The sequence below is a fragment of the Zootoca vivipara genome, chromosome 4 (assembly GCF_965207765.1).
Source record: "Zootoca vivipara chromosome 4, rZooViv2.hap1.1, whole genome shotgun sequence".
Taxonomy (NCBI): domain Eukaryota; kingdom Metazoa; phylum Chordata; class Lepidosauria; order Squamata; family Lacertidae; genus Zootoca; species Zootoca vivipara.
Window position 1 is genome coordinate 94,575,954 of NC_142587.1, and position 15,988 is coordinate 94,591,941.

Consider the following 15,988-nt stretch of genomic DNA (forward strand, 5'->3'; position numbering starts at 1 on the left):
TTTGGTATGAGCTTTCGTGTGCATGCACACTTCATCAGATACACTGAAACATAAGAAACTAGACCCTTATGTATATTCAGAGGGTGGGGGTGGGGGTGATGGGAATGGGTGATGGGCTGATAGGAGTGGTAAACCTGTAGATGACTGTTAATGACTGCAATTGGTCTTGCGGGGGGGAGCAAGGACTGAGGTGCTAAGGAAAGCTTGATCATGTATCATGAGATAAGAATCCAATGTCTTTGTTCATCCCAGGTGGCTCCATGGTTTTAAGCTTGCTAATGAGTTGCAATTCAGCAACTTCTCTTTCCAGTCTGTTTCTGAAATTTTTCTGTAATAAAACAGATCTTGTATAGAATGTCCTGGGAGATTGAAGTGTTCTCCTACTGGTTTCTCTGTCTTGTGGTTCCTGATGTCAGATTTATGTCCATTTATCCTTTGGCGTAGGGTTTGGCCTGTTTGTCCAATATAGAGAGCTGAAGGGCACTGTTGGCATTTGATGGCATACACAATGTTAGAAGATGAGCAATTAAATAGTCCTGAGATGGTATGGTAAGATATTGAATTGCACATTTGCCATCTTGGAGGGTGGTGGTGGCTGGTTTTGTTGTTCTTTCAGACTCTATGGAGTAAACACCTGTAAAAGTTTCTCTTCAAGGGAGAGGAAACAGCTCCAGGAGAAAAGGAGCCTTGGATGCAGGCAAAGAAGTCTGTGTGTGAGGAAGAGCTATGTTTGTCAGCTCTGATTACATAGGACTGCCATAAGGTCGGATTTTCCCAGGCATTACTGGGGTTTCAAAGGCAGAATTGACATGGAGGGGGATTTCCGAAAGGCGGTGCTTTGTCCTGGATGATCTTAGGGAAGTCAACCGAAAAATCAGATTTTTTGGAGTTTTTGAAAAAAAAAAGCTCAACTTTTGGGGTGTCCTGGTTTTTACTTTTTGAAACCCTAAATTGTAAGTTTATGTTATTTCTAAGAAGATGCTCAGCCTGTGCTGGATATGCACAAGATATGGAACTGTTTGAATGTATACCATTATTATTTTTTTGTTATGTTTAAAGAAAGTTCTGCAAGTAAACTTTTGAATTAAACCTTGACACACACACACACAAACACACACACACACATTTCACTCAAGTTGCACTGTACAACACAAAATCAATCTGGCAAAAACAGCTGCACCGAGCCTTTTTCTCCCCCACATCTACCAAGTTGGAAAAAAACAAAAAATAGTGTGTTAAGTTTACCACGCACCATTTCATCCCCCCCCCTTCTCCCTCCCACCTCGCTTCCCCCTTCAACCCTATATTAAATACAACATCGTTTTACACCCAACGCAGCTACCTAAGAGACTCTATGACAGGCACCCCCAAACTGCGGCCCTCCAGATGTTTTGGCCTACAACTCCCATGATCCCTAGCTAACAGGACCAGCGGTCAGGGATGATGGGAATTGTAGTCCAAAACCTCTGGAGGGCCGAAGTTTGGGGGTGCCTGCTCTATGATCTGGAGGGGGAAAGACATGGCACGTTCTTTTGTGACTCAAGAAAATCTTTAACCAAAATTATTTCAGCGGGAAAAAAGCATGCTTAAAATGCTTTTGAAGTGCTTAAGGCAGCTCTGCCGCGGGCGCCGTCCCCATTCCCACGTGGCACCCCCCCCCCAAAAAAAACCTCTGCTCCCAATGAAAAGGAAAGCAGGCGCTCTGAGCTCCTGGAACTACAGCTCCCGTCATGCATTGCGCAGGAGAGTGAGAGCGCTAGGGAACTCTTTGCGGAAGTGCTCCTAGGTCTCTATCTCCGAAGGGCTGAGCTTTTGCAAACCGGCAGCCTCCATCGGCTGCGAGGAAGGTGGGGATCAGGGGAAGACGGGGGTGCGCATTGCATGCGTTTGCTGCATGCTTTGCAGCCGATTGGTTTGCGCGTGCATTGGGGAGAATTGGAAGCAAAGCTGGGGAGAGGAGCAGAGGAGGTGAGTTTGGGGAGGGGAAGCCTGGGAAACGGCAAGGGGTGGGATCCAGGGTTGTGCAAAGGGGGCTGGGGCAACTCTGAGTGGGCGAAAGGGCTGTAACTCAGTGGGGCAGCTGCCATGCGTGCAGAAGGCCCCCCGTGCAATCCCTAGCAACCCCGAGCAGAGCTGGGAAAGTCTCCTTACCTGAAACTCCGGAGAAGGCTGCCAGCCAGTGCAGGCACTACTGAGATTGAGGGGGGGGGGCAATGGCCAGGCTCTGCCTAAGACATTTTGCAAAGGGCCGCATGCAGCTCAGCACCAGAGCACCTGCTTTGCATGCAGAAGGCCCCGGGTGCAATAGCCAGGTAGGGTGGCTGGGGGCACCTGGAGAGCGGCTGCCAGTCAGTGCAGGCACGACTGAGATAGGTGGACCAATGGCCAGGCTCTGCCTAAGGCATTTTGCAAAGGGCCGCACGCAGCTCAGCACCAGAGCACCTGCTTTGCATGCAGAAGGTCCCGGGTGCAATAGCCAGGTAGGGTGGCTGGGGGCAAACCCAGGCTGAAAGCCTGGAGAGCGGCTGCCAGTCAGTGCAGGCACGACTGAGATAGGTGGGCCAATGGTCTGGCTTTGTATAAGGTAGTTTCCTAGGCCTCCTAAAGAGCATTTTGGGGAGAGAGGGGTTGGGAATTACAGTACAATAATGGATTTGAAAGCCTGCAGCGGGAAATCTGGAGCAGTCAGTGGTGGGAAACAGGGATTTCCAACGCTGTCAATTTTGATTCATGTTATTATGCAGCTGCCTTGTTTTATTCTTCCTGGATGCCCCATGATCATATTCTACAGTAGTTGTCTTCTATATTATAAATCAAGCACTGCTAGGAGTTGTTTCATTTTGTTTTCCAATGCATTTCTTTATTATTATTATTATTATTATTATTATTATTATTATTATTATTATTTCCCCCATCTGAATGGGATTTAAAAATCAAACATTAAAAAACTTCCCAATGGATTTCCTTCTGAAATGTGGCCCAGAGGGGGGAGAAAGTTTGAGATCCACTGTTCTAGAATAATGATGTTGGACTGCCCCCATCACCCCCAACCATCAGGGTCAGTGGTCAGCGGTGATGGGAGTCGGGGGACCAGCGATACCTGGAGGGGGGCCACACAGACTCTTCCCCCTCTCTGGTTTTTATGCTGCTCTCCTAGGAACATAGGAATCTTCGCCTCGCGCTGAGGTAGACTTGTTGGCCTATCTAGCTCCATAGTGCTTGCACAAACTGGCAGCAGCTCTCCCAAGGTTTCCGGCGGGGTTCTCTCCCCGCTCTGCCCGGAGATGCCCTTGAGGGCTGGAGCCGGGACCCTCTCCCTGCATGCAAAGCATGTGCCCTGCCCCTGAGCGATCGCCATTTTATTTCTATCGTAAATGCAAGGGGGATCTCATCGTACGCGGGTTTCCCTTGTGGGTTGCAGCTGTACGTGCATTTGCCAAAATATAAATAAATGCAGAGGGCGGGTGGGAAGCAGCAGGAGAGGAGAAAAACAAGGAAAAACAAGTGGCCAGCAGTTCCACTGGCCATTGAGAAAGTGTTTGGCTGTGGTTGGAGAGTCGGTGGAGTGAGAAAGTTGCAGAGAGCTTTGAAGGATGTTGGCGTAATGAGAAGAGGCCAGAGAGAGCTGTGGAGGAAGATGGGATTCGCTGGGGGCTTTCGTGATATTATCTCTCTAATTTTTTTTATTCTTTTTTTTTAATTTATTTTTTGCATTTCAAATCATTACAAATTATATCAACACCAACAGAGGAAGGAGAAAGAAAGAGTAAGAAAACTATTATAAATTATAAGCAGTTATAAATCAAGAAATCATATAAAATGGTAAATCATATACATTTAACATATTATAAATAAATAAAAGTAAACTTCAACAAATTAATGACCAACAAAAGCAAACTTCAATTATGAAGAGACAAGTGAAAGAAGAACATGGATAGAAAGAATAAGATAAAAAGGTAACTAAAAAGAGAAAAATAATTATATATAAAAAAGATATATATATATATATGTATAGTTTACAGTTTTTCTACCCCCCACCATCCCACCCTCCACCCACCATACGTGAAATTGTGCTTCCAGCCATATTTGTTCTGCGCCTTTTATGTTCTTTCAATCATCTGTATACCTGAAACATTATTATTTATCTCTTAGTAGATCTTTTGTGCCTGAGTCATCAAATGGCTTCTGCAAGCGAGGGTTGTTCCATCATTGTCATTACGTAATTTCTATATTTCCCCCAATCTTTATTTCTGGTTTCCTCATTAATTCCTTTAATTTCAGCATATTTCGTTGCTGAATTGTAATATATTAACAATTTTTTCTGCCAGTCCTCTTTGGTTGGTACTTTGTTACTTTTCCAATTGAAACCAATCAAATTTCTGGCTGCTGTTGTAGCATACATTACGATACTTCTATCTTTGGGCCGAATTTCATGATGTAATATACCAAGGAGGAATAATTCTGGGTTCTTTTTAAATGAATACTTATCTCTCTAATTTTTAAATTTAAAATACTCATTTTGCATCCTTAAAATATCAATGACTTCCCTTCTTCTCCTTCCACAGTTCACTTTACATATCATAAATCCCTGTAGTTACAAAAACTATACCATTCACTGTTCTATTATTGCATCTATCAAAACTTGTTTACACTGTTGAATTTGTCTTAATGCCGCCAGCATATTCAGCTCTACACAACAATTTTCCATTTACTGTATTCAATAAACTTTTTCCAATCTTCTTTAAACATGTCCTTCGTGTTCTCTTATTCTATATGTTAAGTCTGCAAGCTGTGCATATTCTGTCAATGTAAGTTGCCGTTCTTCTTTGAATCATAGAATCATAGAGTTGGAAAAGACCACAAGGGCCATCCAGTCCAACCCCCTGCCAAGAAGGAAACACCATCAAAGCATTCTTGACATATGTCTGTCAAGCCTCTGCTTAAAGACCTCCAAAGAAGGAGACTCCACCACACTCCTTGGTAGCAAATTCCACCGCCGAACAGCTCTTACTGTCAGGAAGTTCTTCCTAATGTTTAGGTGGAATCTTCTTTCTTGTAGTTTGAATCCATTGCTCCGTGTCCGCTTCTCTGGAGCAGCAGACAACAATCTTTCTCCCTCCTCCATATGACATCCTTTCATATATTTGAACATGGCTATCATATCCCCCCTTAACCTTCTCTTCTCCAGGCTAAACATACCCAGCTCCCTAAGCCGTTCCTCATAAGGCATCGTTTCCAGGCCTTTGACCATTTTGGTTGCCCTCTTCTGGACACGTTCCAGCTTGTCAGTATCCTTCTCGAACTGTGGTGCCCAGAACTGGAGTTCAAGAAGGATACTGGCAAGCTGGAACGTGTTTGGTTGGGACCTCGCTCGTTTTCCATTTTGGGGCTAACAGTAGTGCCATACATAAATAACCTTATTTGACGCCTGGGAATTTCAGTCTGAATTATCCCCAACAGAAGGGACTCTGGGATTTTTGGGAAAGTACTTTTAAACGTTTTTCTCAATTCATCATGGATATTTGCGATATTCTAGGGGGGTGTTTTGGCTTTAAGCAATTTTGCTTATAAGCGCAATAATCAGGCATGTACTCCAGGATATAAATGCAACATTCAGGGTAGCTCACAGCATTCATGTGTGTGTGTGTGTGTGTGTGTGTGTAAACAATTGCAAGAGGCAGGAGTTAAAATCACAAAAATCACTTTATTAAGGTCTTTATGAATTAAAGGGTTTTTGGTTCTTTTTTATTATATACTTTATTGATTTAAAACTTTATAACAAAAAATGTACAGTAGATGTTATAGACAAAATAAAACATAAACCATTATTCATACTTGCTTTGTATATCCATTTGTAATTAAATTTTGCGAGACTTCTGATCTTCCCCTTGTGTTCCCAAATTGAATTCCCTAAATAGGCGCTTAAACTTTACATTCTCGGTATTATTTAACTTACTATCCATTTTATTTGATAAAATTACCCTATTTGCACACCGAAGCTCAGTCAATCCCTGCCAAAGGATTGATCTTTTGACAATGTTCTTTTGCATAGACACTATACACCGATATGTCCCACTCTCTGATAAATTTTCCATCTGTAATGTCTTGCTGGTAATCTCGCTAGGGTCTTTGGTTCTTAATAGCTATTACGTTCACAATAGGTAGAGTTCCTAGCTGAGTTCATCGCAGTGTTTGATCATATCAGAAGACCTTTTCCCTCTCTGCAAAACTGAGTCACCAAAGGGGTTTGGGGCCTTTCGAGTTTTGATTTCTTTTGTTTCTTTGCAGGGTTGCAAGCAGTTGGAAGAAGGAGTTGAGCGAGGATGTTTGGGGCACGTTGCACGAACCTGGTTCTTCGCCGCTGTTCCTCTGCTCCCTGCCCCAGCCATGCGGCAAGACCCAAACTGCTCCGAGTTCGGGAAGCGCTGGAAGTCCGACAGCCAGCAGGGCAGGACATTAAAGTCCAGGTGGGTATTGCAAGCAAGAGAGAGGGGTAGTTAAGACCGTCTTAAGCAAATCCAGCGCCATGGCGCAAAGGTTCCACTGCCGCCCCCTCCCTTTCCCGAAGCTGCTCTCTCTCTCGCCCTGGCTCAGGGTCCCCAGCGCCACCAGCCCAGGCACCCACCCTGTGGAACGCCCTCCCACCAGAGGTCAAAGAGAACAATGATTACCAGACCTTTAGAAGGTATCTTAAGGCAGCCCTGTTTAGGGAAGCTTTTAATGTTTGATGGATTTCTGTATTTTAATGTTTTGTTGGAAGCCGCCCAGAATGGCTGGGGGGAACCTGGCCAGATGGGCGGGGTATAAATAAAAAATTATTATTATTATTCCCACCGCCCCTCACCTGCTGTGCGGGGTCCCGCTGCCAGGTAACGCCGCCGACCCCTCTCCGCCCCGGCTCCCGACACCTCCCTGGTCCTGGAGGCCGCGTGGCCCAGCGGCCACCATCCGCACCGGAGGAAACAAGCGTGAGTGGTGAATTCCAGCTCCTGCAGTGAGCCGCTTGTTCTCCGGCCAGCTGGCCAGCCCATCGCTGCCTCCGCCTGCGCTCTCTCACTGCACTCCCAGCGGCCCGAGGAGCAGGAAGCGGTTGCCAAGCCGCCGCCTGTGCCCCAGGAGTGGTGGTAGTGGGGCGGCGGGCACCAGTGGCGTGGAGGAGGCCCCTCGGGAGCCGCTCCCACCACCGCCTCTCCCGCAGGCAACAGCAGCTCGGCGGGCAGTGGCTGAGGGGATTCCCACGGCCGAAGGAGAGGAGGAGGAGGCGGAGCCCATATGGCTTAGTGGCTCGTTGCACCCCGCCAATGCTGGGGCGCCCCAAGAGGCCGGCGCCCTGGCGCAACGAGCCACTAGCCCCTATGGGAAGGACGCCTCTGGGGGTAGTAGGGAGACTTGTTTTGTATCTTGCCACAAGTTTACCCTGTCCTTCCTCTGAGGAGTTCAGGACTATGTGGATTTACGTATAAGCTGAACAAGCTATAGCTTAGGGCCCCACTCTCTTGGGGGCCCCACAAAAATTTAAAGGGAAAAGAACCTGGCTGTACATTTCCAAAATATAAGATAAAAAACAAATAGAATAAAACCTACATACAGCAACAGTGTTTTGTGTTGTGTAAGCTCCTGTGATGTAAGTCATGGGCCCCGTTTGCTAGCCTGCTCCCTAAAATATCACTGGTTTGCTCCTTTCTATATATAGGGTGCCTACGTTCTGCATGGATGGGTTGCATGGCAACATGGGCAAATGGCTTGAGATACCTATTAGGTCCATAAATTACCGTATAGCATATATTCAACACCAAAAACAGTGACAATTTGTTGTTGACAAAGGACAGCTGGACTAATAATAATAATAATTTTTTTATTTATATCCCGCCCTCCCCGGCCAGGGCTGCACTCAGGGTGGCTAACACCATAATATAAATTACAATTAAACATAATAGAAAACAACAACAAACAAACAGTTAATTAAAATACGGCTTAAAATGCAGCCTCATTTTAGTAGTAGCCCATAAAAGAAGCACCCTCGTGGCCGCCGTTGCGTACAAAAAGATTTTCCTTATATCCTTCGGGGGTGTCAATGCCTGTAATCCCCAGAAGGAATGCTTCTGGATTTTTCGGGAAATTTGCCTTTCACATTATTTTTCGTTCTGAGTGTATAGGCCATTCCAGAACCCTTTGACCTTCCTGTTTCACCATATATGAAACAAGGTGCCTCCTGTTTCAAGATTTTTGTACGTCTTGGAGAGTTCCTCTTTCTGCTCTGCTTCCAGGGTTGGGTCCGTTCCGTCCGCTCCCAGAAAGGCGTCCTGTTTCTGCACATGAATGACGGCTCCTCGTTGGAGAACCTGCAGGTGGTCGCTGACCCAGGATTGGGACCCAGGTTGGCAGAACTTGCTGAATTGGGGCCCGTCGCCCATGAATGCGGCCAATTGGCAACTGAGAATGGGCAGTGGCTGCTTCAGGTTGTAAGCGAGGGTGTCGTATTTTTAGCGGGTGTCATTCTAGACTGAATATTTTGAATCATTTCTTTTATCTAACTGACAGGTGGGAAATCAGAAGTCCTTTATTTTTTCTCGCTTTTCTATTTTTTATCCCTTTGGTGTGTCCCCCCCCATTTTTTCCATTTTTATTTAAAACTTGAAGGAATAACAATATTTCAAATATTTTAATGTATTTAATCTTGTTCTTAAGGTGGCGCTGTGGGTTAAACCACTGAGCCTAGGGCTTGCTGATCAGAAGGTCAGCGGTTCGAATCCCTGTGACGGGGTGAGCTCCCGTTGCTTGGTCCCAGCTCCTGCCAACCTAGCAGTTCGAAAGCACGTCAAAATGCAAGTAGATAAATAGGAACCGCTACAGCGGGAAGGTAAACGGCGTTTCCATGTGCTGCTCTGGTTTGCCAGAAGCGGCTTTGTAATGCTGGCCACATGACCTGGAAGCTATACGCCAGCTCCCTCGGCCAATAATGCGAGATGAGCGCGCAACCCCAGAGTCGGTCACAACTGGACCTAATGGTAAGAGGTCCCTTTTACCTTTAAGTTGTATTTTGTATCTAGTTGTTTTGTATCTAGTGTTAGCTGCCCTGAGCCTGGCCTTGGCTGGGGAGGGTGGGGTATAAATAAAATTTAATAATAATAATAATCATGCAATTAATATTGACTCCCATTCCCCTCCTTCCATGGTGCATTTTTTTACATTCTTTTCCGCTACATATTCTGATTTCTCCGCATACCTTAAAGGTAAAGGGAACCCTGACCATTAGGTCCAGTCGTGGACAACTCTGGGCTTGCGGCGCTCATCTTGCTTTATTGGCCAAGGGAGCCAGTGTTTGTCTGCAGACAGTTTTTCCAGGTCATGTGGCCAGCAGGACTAAGCCGCTTCTGGCAAACCAGAGCAGCACACAGAAACGCCGTTTACCTTCCCACCAGAGTGGTACCTATTTATCTACTTGCACTTTGACGTGCTTTTGAACTGCTAGGTGGGCAGGAGCAGAGACTGAGCAACGGGAGCTCACCCGGTCACAGGGATTCGAACCGCCACCTTCTGATCGGCAGGCCCAAGAGGCTCAGTGGTTTAGACCACAGCGCCACCCGCGTCCCATCCATATACCTTAGGGTTGCCATACAGTCATGCCTCGGTTTAAGTACACTTCGGTTCGAGTACTTTCAGTTTAAGTCAGGCATCCCCAAACTTCGGCCCTCCAGATGTTTTGGACTACAGTTCCCACCTTCCCCGAGCACTGGTCCTGTTAGCTAGGGATCATGGGAGTTGCAGGCCAAAACATCTGGAGGGCCGCAGTTTGGTTTAAGTACTCCGCAGACCCATCTGGAATGGATTAATCCACCTTCCATTACTTTCAATGGGAAAGTTCGCTTCAGGTTAAGTACAGACTTCCGGAACCAATTGTGTACTTAAACCGAGGTACCACTGTATTTCAAAAAGTAAAAACCAGGACACCCTGGAAGTGTTTAGGGAAGTTTTTAATGTTTGAAGTTTTATTCTGTTTTTAATGTTCTGGGGTAGAAATAATAATAATAATAATATTTACTGCTTAATTTATTCTGTTACTGTTAACTTCTTGATATGTTTATAATGTCTCTAAATATTCCATAAAACATTTCCAATCTTCCTCGAATAATTTTTTTCTCCTGATCTCTTATTCTTCCATCGTTAATACTGTATCTTTCTGCCACTTCTGAGCATAAACCAGTCGTGCTGCTGTAATAACATACATAAAATGAGAGTTATGATCCCTGGGTATGTTTGCATCCGTTATACCTGAAAGAAAAGCGTCTGGGGTTTTGACGAACATCTATTCAAACATTTTTTTTCAACTCATTATATATCATTCCCCAGAAGTTTTTTGCATGCCCGCCACATATGATAAAAGGTGCCTTCTTTTTCCTTTATATTTCCAACAGCTATCAGTTTCGGTTTTATACATCTTAGCTAATTTACTTGGTGTTAAATGCCACCTATATATCATTTTCATAAAAATTTACTTCAGTGTGTAACATGCACACTGAAATTTTAAATCTTTTCCCTATAGTTTCTCCCAGGTTCATTGGGTGTTTTCTTTTCTCTTTCTCTCTTTGCTTTTGTTTTTGTTTAGATTAGTTTCTCTTATTTTATCGTGTTATGAAAAAGCTTCAATAAAATCCCATTATTTTTCTTAAAAAGAAGTAAGTATGCATGGTATGAAAGTGGCCTGAGTGTCGTAAATTCACATTATGAGCAGTTGATTGCCTTCCCCCAGCGAGCTGACGTTCGGAAGTTCTGTCGAAGTCCAAGGGAAACTGATAAAAAGTCCTCATAAACGGCAAAATGTTGAGCTGGCTGCAGAGAACATTTGTGTGGTGGGACCTTGTGATGTCCTGGTAAGTATAATTTTTATAAATTTTTCTATTTTATGATTTAAAATATTCATTTTTACATCCTTAAAATACCAATGACTTCCCTTCTTTTCTTTCCGTGGTTCATTTTACGTATAAATCCCTGCATATTTTACAAAAAAACGATACAATTCAGCATTCCATTATTACATCCATCGTAACTTATTTTCACTGTTGAATTTATCTTAACGCTGGCAGCCTCTTCAGCTGGTTATTCCCATATATTCACGTTTCCCAATCTTCTCTAAATGTATGTTCTTCTTGTTCTCTTATTCTATATGTTAAGTCCGCAATCTGCGCTTATTCCATCAGTTTTAAGTTGCCATTCTTCTTTGGTTGGGACCTCGCTCGTTTTCCATTTCGGGGCTAACAAAACACCGGCTGCAGTAGTGGCCTACATAAATAACCTTTTTTGACACCTGGGAATATCAGTCTGAATTATCCCCAACAGAAAGGACTCTGGGGTTTTTTTGGGAAGGTACTTTTGAACATTTTTTTTTCAATTCATTATGAATCATTTCCCAATACTCTTTTACCCGTTCACAAGCCCACCACATATGAAATCTGCAGCAAAAAGTGCAACTCTTCCCAACTGCAAGATATGCCTGGTTTATAAATTTATGCTTTTTCGTCGTCGTAGGAAACTCATAGAATCATAGAATCATAGAGTTGGAAGAGACCACAAGGGACATCCAGTCCAACCCCCTGCCGAGCAGGAAACACCATCAAAGCATTCTTGACATATGCCTGTCAAGCCTCTGCTTAAAGAAGGAGACTCCACCACACTCCTTGGTAGCAAATTCCACTGCCGAACAGCTCTTACTGTCAGGAAGTTCTTCCTAATGTTTAGGTAGAATCTTCTTTCTTGTAGCTTGAATCCATTGCTCCGTGTCTGCTTCTCTGGAGCAGCAGAAAACAACCTTTCTATCTCCTCTATATGACATCCTTTAATATATTTGAACATGGCTATCATATAACCCCTTAACCTTCTCTTCTCCAGGCTAAACTCAAGTTGCAACCTGATGTCTGTTTCCCTGGGAGTCAACCTCATTAAACACAGCAGGACTTATTTTGGAGAGAATTTTTACAGGATTACGGCTGCTAAGCCATATTTTAAACCAGGCACCCCCAAACTTCGGCCCTCCAGATGTTTTAGACTTCAATTCCCATCATCCCTGACCACTGGTCCTGTTAGCTAGGGATCATGGGAGTTGTAGGCCAAAACATCTGGAGGGCCGCAGTTTGGGGATGCCTGTTTTAAACTATACAGGTGTCATCTTTGGTTTTCCCAGGGTATATTATTTAAAATGGTTGTGGCTCAGGTGTACAGCATCTGAGTGACCTCCCAGCCTGCTGGTCAGTGTGCTGAAAGAGCTGGTCCGAGTAAGTTCAAATTAAGGGTGAATAGACATGATCCTACTGAGTTTTATGGCTTGGAAATTATTTCTCCTTTTTTGGTGAATATTTCCTTTGCATTGTTCATTTCAGAGTGTTCTATCCCACCTTTCAAGACATAGTTTTCTCAAGGCAGCTCACAACAAATATAAAACAATTTTCAAATGCCAAACATCCGTATCTAAACTATTAAAAACTAACACAACAGCACCAATGAGACCAGCAAACCAATACAGGAATGATAGAATCATAATTTTAAAAATATATTTAAAACAAGAGGACCTTTAATTGAAAATCCAGTCCATCTTCTCTCTAAACGGGCCCTGAGTGCGATTCTTTCTTCTTGTGTCATGTTGATTTTTTTGCTTCTTAGATGGGACCACCTCTGATAATGATTCTAGTCTCGAATAATGATTCTTACTCAGAAATAGTTGATAATGTTGGATCTTTAGATAAAGATTGATATCAGTTAAGTTATTGTAAGTTATTTGCGAAGGGAGCTTATAACTATGGAAGTAAATTCAATCAAATTTTTACGGCAGAATTCCCAGCTGCCTAGAAATAAATGTTTTCGGAAAGTTGAACGTTGAGCTTTCTTTTCCCCCCTTTTCCTTGTTAATCACTCATTTTGCCCATCTGTCCATGCCGCCTTTTCTCCTAGAGGCATAGCTGCCAAGTCTCCCATTTTCCCCGGGAACTCCCCGTTTTTCCAGCTGTTCCTAGCTGAAAAAATGGATTTTTTTGTTTTTTCTTGGTTTATTCTGGCGCGGTGGCCATTTTGGAACTGGGCGGAGCATGCTCAGAAGCAACTTTTGATGCTGCTCTGCCCAGTTCCAAAATGGCTGCAGTGCGACTTCTGGCGCGGCGGCCATTTTGGAACTGGGCAAAGCAGCATCAAAAGTCACTTCTGAGCATGCTCCGCCCAGTTCCAAAATGGCGGCAGTGCTACTTCCGGTCTGCTATTTCTGGCCCGGTCCCTTATTTCTCTGACAGCAACTTGGCAGGTATGCCTAGGGGATGCAAGTTAGTCGTAAAGTTGAGCTTACTCTGCCACCTCTTCCTTGCTTCCCCCATCCAGGCATTCCCACTAAAGTACAAAACGCATCACCCACTGGATTACCTCAGGCAGTTCCCTCACGTCCGATGCAGAACCAATTCCTTGGGCGCCCTCCTGAGACTCCGCAGCGAAGCCACAGCTGCAATTCACTCCTTTTTCAAGGTACCCCGTGGGGGATGTGATACATAAGTAGCAGTCAAGTGCAACATTCCTTGTTTTCCTAGAGTGGACATGCAAGGGGATGTTTGGTCCAGCCAGTCAAAAACTTCCTGTTTCCTCCTGGGCTGGGACATACTTCTTGCATGTGACTAGAGGTGGGTGTGGCCTTACCTGCCCAGGTAACAAAAGGGCAAGGCACGCAGCACACTTCCTTCTTTCCGATGCTCTCTCTCTGACCTCCTCCATCATTGGACCAGGAGCCATTTAGCTAGAGATGCTCTAGGGACTATCTCCATATGCGATAGTTCCACATGTATATACTCTAACTAAGGCTGCCTTCAGGGATCCATCTGTGAACTGAATGTGTGAGTAAACTTCTTTTATATGCCGTATTTTTCCATGTATTGGACGAGGTTTTTTGACACAAAAACCATGTCAAAAAACGGGTCGTCCAATACACAGATAGTGGCATGGGGGGGTAGATGCCGCTGCGCACAGAGAGCAATCTGGGGGCGCTGGCTGGTGGTGCGCAGCTTCCCCCGATGCCGCTGCACACAGGAAGCACTTCCTGTATCGTTTCCCGCACACAGTGGCATGGGGAAAGGTGCCCTCCAGCCAACTGGCTGGCTGGCTGGAGCGCAACTTCCCTCAATGCTGCTGTACGAGGGAAACACTCCCTGCCTGCATGCAGGAAATTATCTAGGGACTGTTTCCTGCCCGCAGCTGCGTGGGAGGAGAGGCTCAACAACTTTGGGCCATCTCCCCTCATTTTTTAAAAATTGAGTCTCCCAAAATAGGGGGGTTTCTTATGCACGGGGGCATCTAATAGACAGAAAAGTACAGTACTTTACACAAGATTGTGGCCTGTTCATTCTTTTAAGAGGGATACAGTGGTACCTTGGGTTACGGACGCTTCAAGTTTAGGGAAGCTTTTAATGTTTAATAGATTATTGTATTTTAATATTCTGTTGTAAGCCACCCTGGGGAAACCCAGCCAGATGGGTGGGGTATAAATAACATATTATTATTATTATTATTATTATTCAGGTTACAGACGCCGCTAACCCAGAAATAGTACCTTGGGTTAAGAACTTCGCTTCAGGATGAGAACAGAAATCGTGCTCCGGCAGCTGGAGGCCCCATTTGCTAAAGTGGTCCCTCAGGTTACGAACAGTTTCAGGTTAAGAACAGACCTTCAGAATGAATTAAGTTCTTAACCCGAGGTACTAGTGTATAAGGGAAATTAGCAGGAATCTAATATTGAGAGGCTTACACGAGCCTGCAACAAGCTAACCGCTGTGCGTTTAAAGGGGGAATGTAAATCTCTGCTAAGTTATAGAACTTGCTAGTGCAAGTTAGGAAGGATATTAATAAACATTATATCCTCTCTTGCCTCCCTGAACAATCCCACACCCCAGAACTTAGCGGAATCCTTGGCCAAATAATTCTCACTAGCAGGGATGGCTTTCAAACAGGGCTTGGATCAATCCACAACCAATAACAGCTACGAGTCACGATGGCTGCCACCAAGGTTCAGAAGCTGTGGGCCTCTGAATTGTTGCAAAATGGTTCCCAAACTTTTCTCGGGGGCTCTGCTCCCTTGGTTCCGTAAGCTGGTCCCCCCAGTGCCTCCCTAACTCTATAAAAAGTGTTATTCAGAATCACAGTTTGCACGATCCATTAAGGGAGATGAGAACGCAACAAAATGCAAAGCGGCGGCCATTAATGGCGTGTTTATTCACAATACAATCAAAACTATTTACAGTGGTACCTCGGTTTTCAAGCATAGTCGGTTAAGGAAGACCGTTCAGCTTCTGAAATGTTCGAAAACTGAGGCTGCCTGCAATTTCGGTTGAGAAAATTTGAAAACACGCAGAAGTCGTTCGACTTCCGAGGCACATTCAAAAACAGAAGCAATTACTTCCAGGTTTTCAGTATTCAAAAACTGAAACGTTCGGCTTCCGAAACGCTTGAAAACTGAGGTAACCACGGTAGTTTTAAGCTTTAATTCAACAAAACTGATGGAACTTGATCCAGCGATACCAGTTTTTCAAAGTCTGGTTGTTGTTTACGTTTTCCCTGCCATACTGTTTTGTCTTGGATGTGAAGTCTTCTGTTGTAAAGATTGTACATAAAATGAATAAAGATGTGTTACCGAGATATGTATTATTTCCCCCCCAGTAATCTTCTTTCTTCTTCTTTGGCGATCACTCGTAGCCGAGTAAGATTGTCTTCCATAAACATAGTCTTAACCAGGCATCCCCAAACTGTGGCCTTCCAGATGTTTTGGCCTACAACTCCCATGATTCCCTAGCTAAGAGGACCAGTAGTCAGGGATGATGGGAATTGTAGTCCAAAACACCTGGAGGGCCGAAATTTGGGGGCGCCTGGTCTTAGCAGTGAGTCCGTAAGTGACTGTGGAGGCCAGTTCTGGATCCACACATCCTTCCACAGTGGGGACATTGGTTTTCGGGGGGGGGGGAGTTGATCA

At 44.6% G+C, this 15,988-nt stretch overlaps 1 protein-coding gene across 6 annotated transcripts in view; it reads left to right on the forward strand.

Annotated features, from left to right (window-relative positions):
* The first annotated feature begins 1,730 nt into the window (after positions 1 to 1,730).
* NARS2 (asparaginyl-tRNA synthetase 2, mitochondrial) overlaps positions 1,731 to 15,988 on the forward strand; it is a 41,983-nt gene continuing 27,725 nt past the window's right edge. Inside the window, exons 1-5 of one of the 6 annotated variants that reach the window (XM_060273911.2) lie at positions 1,731 to 1,847; positions 6,289 to 6,467; positions 8,268 to 8,377; positions 10,751 to 10,871; positions 13,360 to 13,500. In XM_060273911.2, coding sequence (XP_060129894.2) covers positions 6,324 to 6,467; positions 8,268 to 8,377; positions 10,751 to 10,871; positions 13,360 to 13,500 — 516 coding nt within the window. In that variant the 5' untranslated portion in view covers positions 1,731 to 1,847; positions 6,289 to 6,323. Of the gene's footprint in view, positions 1,969 to 6,288; positions 6,468 to 8,267; positions 8,463 to 10,750; positions 10,872 to 13,359; positions 13,501 to 15,988 lie in introns of all 6 variants that reach the window. The other 5 variants (XM_060273910.2, XM_088668434.1, XM_088668433.1 and 2 more) reach the window with 5 other exon arrangements.